Here is an 11,856-nt window from a genome sequence, read left to right as displayed (position 1 = left end):
CCAAAGGTGCAAAAGAAATCAAATTATTGATGTGATTACTGCCGGGGGACAAGTTCATGAGTCAGATCCGTTTACATCAGGGGAGGATGTATTTCCTCTCTCAGTCTGCTGTGTAATTACATTATGACTTTTCTATATTGAGTGGGAGCAGGCTTTACTGGCTACTTAACCGTGTTAACACACAGGGGGCAAAATCGTGACATGAATCTACTATATACAGCACAGTGACCAGATATGGAGCACCTGTGTTTCAGTAGGTAACATGTTTTACAACTATTATTCATCTGAATCACAGGCAAAGCTGTTGTTTTTTACAGTTCAAATCTTGTGCATTTATTTGATTTCTTCCCATTTTTGCATTTCCAACAACAGTAATACAATAATTATTCAATTTGCAATGCCTGTATAACGAACTGAAGCGTTTTGCACCGTCTCATTGCTCATCACTGAAGACTATGCTGAATCACTGTCAAATTGGCTGAGATTCAGACTGTTTTTTCTGTTGACAAGTTTGGCTGCTATTACAATAACTGTGTTTTTACCACACCAATTACTCAGGGCTCTCCATTTAAACCCGGTAATGTGTTTTTAATGACCACATCTCAGGGTTTGACCTTTCCTCATTTCTGTGTCAGAATATGAATTTGCTCTGAAAGAAACTACTGGATCAAATTATCAAGTTTTAAGGGCCAACAAATCTGCTTCAGTGGCTAAGTAAAGACAAGCAGAGAAGTAGTGTGCTTAGTGTTTAAGTACAGTTCGTATCTACAAGCAGGTCTTTTTGTTTGTGTATCATGTACGACACTAGATACTTGCCTATAGTGAAAGCTGCATAAGACTAAAGACTAAAAGGTCTAAAGTTAGCAGGTGATTTGAGTGCAATAAGAAAAGCAAAGGCATTCATAAAAAGTCCCTATCAAACGGTGGAAGTCTGGCTCACAACACTACAGGTTTAGACCAGCTTCCTTCAACAAGTGATCACAAGAGCTACACGTCGCATGACAGGCCAGGCTCTGAAGGACCACATAAAGATTGAAGACAAACATCTGCAAACAGCTGGCAAGGACAGAATGAAAGTATCCATATTGACAGGGATGTCTGTGTAGGACTTAATTAAAATCGTAGATAAATTGCAATATGGCCTACAGAAATTTTCAAATCGCAGGGGATGCAATACTTGTTAAATGTGAAATGTGTGTCAAAATACCATTTTAATTTAAATATTGTTGTGCTGCAGAGATGTTCTGTCCTACATATCATCTTTTTTGGTCCTTGCAAAAATCACACCATAATTGTGTTTTTGCTTGAAAATGAGAATAATTATGCAAAAATGATCATTCCCTCTAATATACCGCAATTGCAGTATCAGTCAAAATAACTGCAATTAGATTCAAAATCGTTCAGCTGTACATCTGTGAGTCACATTGGACACTTGACAGCACTGTTTTGATCGTGGCAACACAAGGTTAGCAGCAAAGAGGTGGGACCCACATCTCCTGGAAATCTCTGTAGACAGGACTGCTGCAATGAAGAGCAGCCTTCAGTATAACAGTGCCGCTAACTGGTCCACAGTCTACAAGCAACGCTTGATAACAGAGTGTTCATCAACAGACTGTTTGATGTCTTTAAATTGTCCTGTTGTTTGTTTTATTATAGAAATACCCAGGACTCCCTGGAAAGCAGCATTGAAACTCAATGTGCTGCTTGCTCCGCTGATTAGATGCACTGAGCTGCCATACCGGTGACTGATTGATTGAGAGGAGAAATGTCTCTCTAGTGAAAGATGTGTCTGTCATGTGATGTCTTAACTTAACTTGCTAGATAATAAGGATGATTTTACTGAGGTACAGAAGTGCCTCTTGATTACCCACCATCGGTGCTTTGGTGTCAGAAAAATCAGCACTAAGTCAGGGAACAGCAGCTTCACTCTTTTGTGAATCTAAAATGTACTGTATGTTTCTCTGCTTTTGTAGACTTCTGCAGAACAGTGTTGACCATATTTTAGCTTCTTTTTTTTAATCACACATGATAGTGGTATTATTGATTATTTATTCCTGGCTCTCTGAATGAACCAGCTCAGGATCTGTTAAGATGTAATCTTTCTAACTGAGTGAACAATCAAACAGACATCTTAAGATAACAGGGTTCAGAGTATAACCATGCATGTGGAAAACACAGTGTGACGTTTTCCTCTTCTTCAATGTCGGCTTAAGCTGCAGAGGCAGAGATGGTACTTCATCACATACAGATATTTGGATCATCTCAATCTTTTGATTTGTTCTATTATTTTGTATTAAGTCAATGTACACTTGTTTATTCATTTGTAAAGCTGTTAAATTACAGATAAAACAATATATAGGCACTGCCTACATCCTACATCATTTCCTCCTCAGACCACTGTTGATGCTGTTTGTTGTGTCCTCTGTCTTCTGTGGCCATCGCTGCGTTTTCATGCATGTAAGCAGTTGGGTGGAGAGCTGTGTCAGTGTACGGTGTTTATGCTGGAGGGAAATGCAATCCATCAACGGCTGGGGATGTTACCCAGGTGCTTGAGCACAGCCTTGCACTCATCTCATTTCACCTTCCTCTCTTTTATGACAGGCAGCTCTGGGAAGATCCTTCAAAATTATCTTCCCCTGAAAAATACAGCCCTACCTTTTCACGCTTAGACAAACCAACATGAGTTAGAAGGAAAATAACCACTGGCAGTTCTAGATGTGCCAGGATTCGTAATCTTATAAATTAGAATTTGCTGTAAATCAAACAAAGCACCTTGGAAATTGAACCAAGAAGGTGAGGGTGCGTATCAGTCCAGATCTCTGTTGGAATAATGAAGCAGTTGTGAGTACAAGTTAACATTTTATCGCACATCCCAACTTCCTGAGATGATCAGCTTTCCTCAGATCACAATATCACATAATCTTCATATAATTAGGAGGCAAGAAGCAGCAAGGTGCAGTGATGTTTTTTTAATTACATACAATCTCAAACAGTCTTTACACAGGACCAACAGGAAAACAGCGGAATTAAATTAATCTGGGTAATATCTGTGTGCATTTTACTGCAGGTCCTTTGGGAGTGACCGACATTGTTGTATCATTTATAGTAACTGACCAGGTTAGGCATGGAAATGAATGTCAAGTGCATTTTTTTTTGCAGTACATATCATTACGATAATTTTCAGCCATAACAAATCAATACACATCTATCTGTTTTAAACCAGTCCTTCAGCTAAAAAATGCATGATTTGTTTTGTTTTTTACACCAATGTTATATAGTATAGCAGAGGGGGGAATGAAACACAGTATTTGGTAGAAAGGGTGAAAGAGGCTTTTAAGAAGAGGCATCAAAGGGAAAGAGGGCACACTGAAGACAGAGCGAAAAATGTGCATAGCCTGTGGGGGATCCATAAAACCAAACAATCAAGCACACAAGGATGTGTTTCAAATAAGTGAACTTCAAATACTCGGAGGCTAAAATAATACATAAAAGTTGCATCCTTATGACATCAAGGCTCCATTTGGATACTTACGTACTGTGGTCTTTCTCTTCATATTTATCATTATTATTAAAGCCGGGGGAATGCGCGACAGGTAGCCCAGCAGCCAATCATTTTATTCTGTCCGAATAAAATAATTGGCCGTGCTTACTACAGTCTTGCAACAGCCACAGATACCGGCTTTAAAAAAAAAAAAAAAAAAAGCTTCTGAAATAAATTGCCCACCCCAGCTTTCATTATTATTTTATTTTAGAGTGAAATATTACAGGTAAATCATTGCAACTTAAGTCTTTTCAATTTGTTACATGTTTACTTATCTTTGTGTGTAAAATCTTAAATATGACATGCATTTACATACAACATATGCAACACTGTAATACTTAGGCCCTCATGTACCAATGTCACTATAATCAGCATACAATTACACAGTTGACCAGTAGCTGCATTGTTCAATGTGCAAATTTTAAATCATAACAACTGAGAAATGTCATTTGCATTAGATGCTCAAATTGGCCTTGATTAGAAAAATAATGAAGTAATATAATTTATTTAAAATTACTGTTTTACAGTGTTACAGGCTAGCAACTTAGCTTAACAACCACAGGTTTGTGAGCAGATACCGGTCATCATAACAAATCTTTAAAACAAAATCAAGTGGTTAAAAGCGGTGACTTGGTAAAACAGTCAGCAAATACTGTTACTTGCTACAGTAGCATTTATAGTTCAACATTTTAGGAAATATGCTTATTTGCTTTCTTGACGAAAGTTAGACAATAAGATAGATACCACTCTCGTATCTGTATGGTAAAAATGTAGCTAGAGCTAGTAACCAGTTACCTTAGCTTCGCATAAAGTTTGTAAATGGGAAACAGCTAAGTAGGCAGATTTTGGACAGAGCCAGGCTAGCGGTTTCCCAATTTTCAGTCTTTCAGACTCTACAGACATGTGCGTAGTATCCATCTTCTCATGTAAGACTGAGCAAGACACACACACACACACACACACACACACACACACACACACACACACACACACACACACACACACACACACCACACACACACACACACACACACACACACACACACACACACACACACACACACACACACACACACACACACACACACACACACGTATTCCCCAAAATGTTGAACTATTGCTTTGGGCTCCTTCAAGTAAGACGCAAAGCTGACAGTGGATCCCTATTTAGGGAGTTCCCAAATCCACGTGTCATTTGACACATCTTCTTTGAATGTTAAGTTGAGTGTTGCCAACTGCAAAGGCAACCGGATACAGTATAGGTGAGGAGGAAGACGTAGTGTTTGGCATGTTAGATACATTACCTACTTGTGCACTTACACAATGTTCTTCAGAGGTACAGGTCAAGAAGGCAACAACTATGACACACTAATCATGGTAAGATTACATTGCAATTTAGAATAAAGGAAGAGTGAGGTAAAGGTGGTTTGTATTAGATCTAAAGCTTGGAGGAGTAAAAGGACAGACCGTTGTACATGTCAGCCCTGAGCTTGGCCCACTCAGCTGTCCTCTGGACGGAGGTTTTCTCTTGGGTGAGGATGCGGGCGACCTTCTTCAGCTTCTCCTCGTTCCTCTCCAGATAACGGATACCCTCAGCCTGCAGCAACTTGAGCTTTTCGTGCCGGTTCTCATCCATGGAGATATCTTCGCTCATGTAGGGGTTGAAGCGGAAATAAGTGTTGGGAGGAAGGAAGGCGTCAAGCATGGTGTGAACCTCTGGAGGGAGTAAGAGAGGTGAAAGTGAGGCCGCACAAAAAACAAACATGACATTTTACACACCAAAAATCATAAACACACAATTAACTTCCTAATAGTTTCAATATTGTACAAACATTGAGAAGGGCGTGCAAAGTCCAAACCTGTCTGTCAGCGCTGTGGCAGCATTACACGTCTTAGAGAGTAAGCACTCAGGGTTGACGGTGTGAGGTAATGCCAAGTGAAAATGTCTGGCTTGTCTGTCATGCTTGTTTTCAAATGCTACGTCTCAGAGGTTTAAAATCAACAACATACAAATGAATATAAACAGGCAGCGGGTAGCAATCACATGGTAAATACGCCCGAAGCATCTAAAAAGGTGACAGCGGCTGTTTCTCTCTGTGTTCCCACAGTGGTTCAGCAGTGCAGGAGGACAGACACGAATGCTATTACAACTAGAGCAAAACTCAACAAGGAGTAATGTACCTAAAGGTTATTTGGAGATTTATTGACTTGTATTGCATAGATATTTAGAACTGGTCAATATAATGTATTACATTATCGCATTTTGAAAAGTTAAAAGTAAGATATGAGATGAGACAGACTTGATGTGTGTGTGGTTAATTATTTCTCTATCCTATTAATATTAAAACTTTTTATAACATTTACTGCAGTCAATGGCAGCTAGTTCCTTTTCCTATCAGCGACCAGTGTGCAGCTCTAGACTCAGCGTAACAAGTTTGGAGCTTATTGTTAAAAACTCTGATTATCATGTGGGCAGTGGGATGTTATTAAAAAAAAAAAAAAAGAAAGAATCAAACAATCTCTTATTCATTGTCTGCAGTGCAGCTGTATAAAAAGCAGTCTTGGCTCTTTGCTAGCTTCTAAAAAACTTCAGACCGTCTTACCCATGACAGAGTTTGCAGCACATTTTAACCTGTGCCATGGTTGACAGTACACCTGTGGGTTCAGTAAGCTGCCATGAGCTTCGACTACAGACCAGTATTTATAATGCTGACGAAGCTCTTAGCATCCTAGCATGTAAGGAAATAAAAGAAACTCTATAGAGCAACTACATCAGCTAAACATGACTGAGTGAGTTTGTGAGTGAGCACAAGCAAGCTCCACCGGGAGCTTGATTTATCAGCCTTATCTGTCCACAACAACAAACCAAGCTATACTGATACACCTAAGACAAAGTAGGAGGCTTGTCAACACTGAGACAGGGGGGAAGCTTTTTGAAAAATAGAAAATCTGTGACAAACACTTGCTAATCTCATGTTTCTAAATAACAAAGCCCGTTAGAGAGCTGGGGAGGGCTTAATCCCAAATACAGGAGGAACAAGTGCAGAATAGCATCTAGGTCACACACTGCACCACAGCAGCAGCAACAGGGAGGGAACAGAGCCAAATTTAGGCACAGCAGAGGTGCCCATGTCCAGAACAAAGTCAACCTGCAGTGCAGGATTTTCTGCACTGGTGACATAAAAACCTAATTCCTTCCCCCAGAAATGACACAGAAACAGAGGGCATAATTCATTCAAGTCTTTGTACATTGTGATTACAGTGTGTGAAATGCAGACAATATAAAATATAACAAAATCAATGCAAACAACTCCAAAATAGATGGTATGCAACATTAGGTTAGATATCATCTTTTGATCAGTGTTCCTCTTTGATGATGTGTAGGGATGGGGATCCTTAATTTTTATTGATATTGATACCCTTATTGAAACTGCTGAAACAGCTACGATTGGATTCTTTATGGATACCACTATGGATACTTTACTATTATTTAGTGATGGTTATTTGGTAAGACCAGACCCAACGGGCATGAGGTAGGCCTGCACGGTATGAGGAAAATATTCAATGTGCAATAACGTTATATTGAGATGATATATCACTTGCAATAAATAAACATATATTAAAGTGTACATATTAACTGCCTGGTTGTTTTTAATTCAATATATTAATTACAGCTAAATGTTGTTTCTAGAGCAGCAACATTAATGTTTACAACAGCAAAGTAACTCAATAACTTTATCTGACATCATAAGTAGTGAGTGATGTTTAGAAAGAACAACATCAGTCTGTATCAGTCCCTCCTCCTCTCTCGCTGGCTGCAGGTAACGTTACCAGGTAGAAGGACGAGCGGCTGGTTTGTCTCAGCCAGCAACTGAGTTTTTAAGACTACAGACCAGTCTTTTCTCCAGACAGACAGCTTTTTATTTAGCTTTTTTTTTAAATTTGGCTAATGCCAAGCTAGCGTCAGCTGTGCTTGTCTTAAACATATAGGATGAGGACAGAGATGATTAAATTAACCATTTCTACATGTTTAACGTTACCTTACAGACAGGTGTATTGATAAATTATTGTCTTTTTACTTGCAAAGGTTTTATTGCACGTACTTACAGTAACGAGCGTAGCTGTCATCAACTAACGTTATAGTAGTTTGGAGCCAACTTAACCCTCACCTGCGCGCCACCACAACGGCGCCGCCTCTCGCTCTGCTGCCGGTGTTATGCCGAGTTTTGCCTGCCTGCCGAGAATTGCATACACCTCCAAATACTGCTTTTAAACGCTATAATAGTCTTTGTGGGGTCCATCAGTGGTTAAATGATTCTAAGTACAGTGAGGAAAATAAGTATTTGAACTCCCTGCTATTTTGCAAGTTCTCCCACTTAGAAATCATGGAGGGGTCTGAAATTGTCATCGTAGGTGCATGTCCACTGTGAGAGACATCTAAAAAAAAAATCCAGAAATCACAATGTATGATTTTTTAACTATTTATTTGTATGATACAGCTGCAAATAAGTATTTGAACACCTGAGAAAATCAATGTTAATATTTGGTACAGTAGCCTTTGTTTGTAATTACAGAGGTCAAACGTTTCCTGTAGTTTTTCACCAGGTTTGCACACACTGCAGGAGGGATTTTGGCCCACTCCTCCACACAGATCTTCTCTAGATCAGTCAGGTTTCTGGGCTGTCGCTGAGAAACGCGGAGTTTGAGCTCCCTCCAAAGATTCTCTATTGGGTTTAGGTCTGGAGACTGGCTAGGCCACGCCAGAACCTTGATATGCTTCTTACAGAGTCACTCCTTGGTTATCCTGGCTGTGTGCTTCATTGTCATGTTGGAAGACCCAGCCTAGACCCATCTTCAATGCTCTAACTTAGGGAAGGAGGTTGTTCCCCAAAATCTCGCAATACATGGCCCCGGTCATCCTCTCCTTAATACAGTGCAGTCGCCCTGTCCCATGTGCAGAAAAACACCCCCAAAGCATGATGCTACCACCCCCATGCTTCACAGTAGGGATGGTGTTCTTGGGATGGTACTCATCATTCTTCTTCCTCTAAACACGGTTAGTGGAATTATGACCAAAAAGTTCTATTTTGGTCTCATCTGACCACATGACTTTCTCCCATGACTCCTCTGGATCATCCAAATGGTCATTGGCAAACTGAAGATGGGCCTTGACATGTGCTGGTTTAAGCAGGGGAACCTTCCGTGCCATGCGTGATTTCAAACCATGACGTCTTAGTGTATTACCAACAGTAACCTTGGAAACGGTGGTCCCAGCTCTTTTCAGGTCATTGACCAGCTCCTCCCGTGTAGTTCTGGGCTGATTTCTCACCTTTCTTAGGATCATTGAGACCCCACGAGGTGAGATCTTGCATGGAGCCCCAGTCCGAGGGAGATTGACAGTCATGTTTAGCTTCTTCCATTTTCTAATGATTGCTCCAACAGTGGACCTTTTTTCACCAAGCTGCTTGGCAATTTCCCCGTAGCCCTTTCCAGCCTTGTGGAGGTGTACAATTTTGTCTCTAGTGTCTTTGGACAGCTCTTTGGTCTTGGCCATGTTAGTAGTTGGATTCTTACTGATTGTATGGGGTGGACAGGTGTCTTTATGCAGCTAACGACCTCAAACAGGTGCATCTAATTTAGGATAATAAATGGAGTGGAGGTGGACATTTTGAAGGCAGACTAACAGGTCTTTGAGAGTCAGAATTCTAGCTGATAGACAGGTGTTCAAATACTTATTTGCAGCTGTATCATACAAATAAATAGTTAAAAAATCATACATTGTGATTTCTGGATTTTTTTTTTTTTTAGATTATGTCTCTCACAGTGGACATGCACCTACAATGACAATTTCAGACCCCTCCATGATTTCTAAGTGTGAGAACTTGCAAAATAGCAGGGAGTTCAAACACTTATTTTCCTCACTGTATATATTTTATGAAGGTTTTGCGTCTTTAATATTTTAATACACTTAGTAGAAGTACCATTAAATATATAGTAAATATATGTGGTGATAACGCCGTTTGATCAATGAGCACAGCAAAGTGTCTGAAAAGGACCTAAAGAAGTGGATGCATAATTCGGCAGATCAAATTTTGTAGGCTACCTGCCGAGATTTGCATCCACCTCTTTTCTAAGCATAAATGACTGTTATCACCCGCGAGGTGCATGCAATTCTCGGCAGGCTGGCAAAACTCGGCACAACACCGGTGTGGGTGTGTGGGTGTTTGTGTGTGTGTGTGTGTGTGTGAGCCGACAGAGAGCAGGCAAGTCTCGATAAGCTCGAACCTAATTGATTTTGGGGTTTTGACAAATTTTGGAACCGGGTCCTTTTGGAACAGAGTCTTGATCCCCATTCCTAATGATGTGGCATGTGATGTCATGATTTTTGGGACTGTTCGCACAAAAATAATCTGATGTTTTTGACACTGTGGCAGTGGTGTTGCTTTGAAAGCTCCCATATAAAATGCGAAGTTAATCAAGTCAACCATATGTAACCCATTTTACAGTAGTGTTTATAATTGTAATTAAAGGGGCACTCCAGATATTTAGTATTTTAGTATATTGAGCATTTATACCATAAAGTTGGGGGTGCTAACGAGGGACAAATTATTTTAAAAGAGTAGGGGCTGAGATTGGGTCTTACTTTTAGTGTCTAGTATTGGTTAAGCTCCAAAAATCGACAGATCCTACACTTCCCATAATGCAAAGCATTTTTACAGCAGTAAAGCAGTTTTACATTACATTTATTAATTTAGCTGACGCTTTTATCCAAAGCAACTTACAATTGCTACTAATGTCAGATGTCGCACACCACTGGAGCAACTAGGGGTTAAGTGTCTTGCTCAGCGACACATTGGTGGACAACAGCACAACTCCACTTTGTAGCACAGGTTTTTTATTATCAATTGGTAGTCTTTACTACATTTACAGTCTGGCATATTTGTGAAATAAGTCAAATTGCATAATGCACCTTTTTTGCACCACATTTTGTCACTTACCTTCAGTGTCTGTGGCGCTGCTGATGATGTGGGTGAGCTTGGTTTTTAGGCTTGTGTAGGTGGTGCTGTTCTTGCCAGGAGTTTCACAGCGGCCCGTACCGAGTGAGACCACACACTCCAAGGGCGTGTTAGGCCACAAACACTTACACTCGTGGATAGCCAGTGCTGTGGGGTTGTTAATCAGCAGACCTCCATCCTGTGCACAAAACAGAAGAAGTGCCATGTTAGAGACTCAATTTACAGGCTGTAAATGTTTTTTTTTTATGCCAAGACCACAGTCAGCGAAACCAATTCATTGGCATGTGAAACTTCAAAACCACTTCATAGATTTTAACAGTCAATAGATGATTTTTTGAAGAACATCTGACGAAACAAAAAGAACAGATCAATGTGCAGGTCCAATGGTTTTTTTTTTTTTTTCCTTTCTTCCCTCACAGTTTCAGTCTGACTGGCTTTGATATTGTACAACCGCTCAGGAGTGCTTTTGCTTTGGATCCATAATCTACCCAAGGCAGTGGGGGAGTAACGGGAGAGGCTGTGGGGTTTGTTGAATAGGCATGAGACAGAGGGGCCGCAGGGCTGCAGGCTGGCAGCAGGATCAAACACACAGGGGCCAGTCCTCATTAACGAGGCCAGGCTGGGGGGAGGAAGCTGCAGGGCCCCAAGTGTCAAGGGACACACTAGGGGGAAGAGTGCTTATTTATCCGACTGCGTGTATGTGCATGTTTGATCGAAAGCTCATGCCTGCTTAGAGTCAATGCATATAATAATGTGGGTACTTGGTTCTGACAGCATATGTCACATGGATTCATACACATTGCGCCTCAGGGAGCAGAGGGGAGGGAACATTCAATCTTTTCAGCACACTTCAGCAGTGTCGCAGCCTAACAACAATTCTGTACAAATCTGTGGAGCACATAGTGTGATGGGGAATATGCAGGATGCCTACCAAGGCAAGGTCTGTTAATCATCCAGGGAACAGGACTGAGAAATTGTGTCATCAATCCGAAGACAAGGAAAATAGAGCTGCAAAGGGAGTTGGCTATTGTAGTTAGTGCATCAGGTAATAGCTCCCATGATAACAGATGCTTTGTGAATGGCATGTGGCTTTTCATATAGTAGTTCTCTATGAAAACTTTGAGTGACCTTGAGAAAATACAGGAAATTCAGCAAAGCAAGCCACTCAAAAGAAATACATTAATAGTCAAACAAGACTAAGAATCTACAGACACACTTGCAGCTCTGGTAAGACTGACTTGACAAAATGCTACAGTCAGCATGCAAACATTGCTTATGTTTGGGTGGTATAATGTTTAA

The 11,856-nt window shown here is 40.5% G+C and overlaps 1 protein-coding gene across 1 annotated transcript; it reads right to left on the bottom strand.

The window, feature by feature from the left end:
• Positions 1–2,955: 2,955 nt before the first annotated feature.
• Positions 2,956–10,777, bottom strand: LOC119893395 (calcium-independent phospholipase A2-gamma-like). The gene is made up of 2 exons (XM_038705522.1): positions 10,540–10,777; positions 2,956–5,257 (listed from the first exon to the last, which is right to left on the bottom strand). The coding sequence occupies exons 1-2, from the start codon at positions 10,760–10,762 to the stop codon at positions 4,980–4,982; spliced, it is 501 nt and encodes a 166-aa protein (XP_038561450.1). The 5' UTR covers positions 10,763–10,777; the 3' UTR covers positions 2,956–4,979.
• Positions 10,778–11,856: the final 1,079 nt, after the last annotated feature.

Source organism: Micropterus salmoides, unplaced genomic scaffold (assembly GCF_014851395.1).
Source record: "Micropterus salmoides isolate LMB-PRFRI ecotype aquatic unplaced genomic scaffold, ASM1485139v1 Ms_hic_scaffold_8, whole genome shotgun sequence".
In the NCBI taxonomy this organism is placed as follows: domain Eukaryota; kingdom Metazoa; phylum Chordata; class Actinopteri; order Centrarchiformes; family Centrarchidae; genus Micropterus; species Micropterus salmoides.
Note: the sequence above shows the minus strand (reverse complement) of the source record. Positions and strands in the feature narration are given on the sequence as shown.

Excerpts from the sequence above, each read along its gene's own strand:
- LOC119893395 (XM_038705522.1), bottom strand. The coding sequence starts at position 10,762 with ATGGCACTTCTTCTGTTTTGTGCACAGGATGGAGGTCTGCTGATTAAC. Across the intron at positions 5,258-10,539 it reads CAGCGCCACAGACACTGAAG|AGGTTCACACCATGCTTGAC; the intron begins GTAAGTGACAAA and ends TACTCCCTCCAG.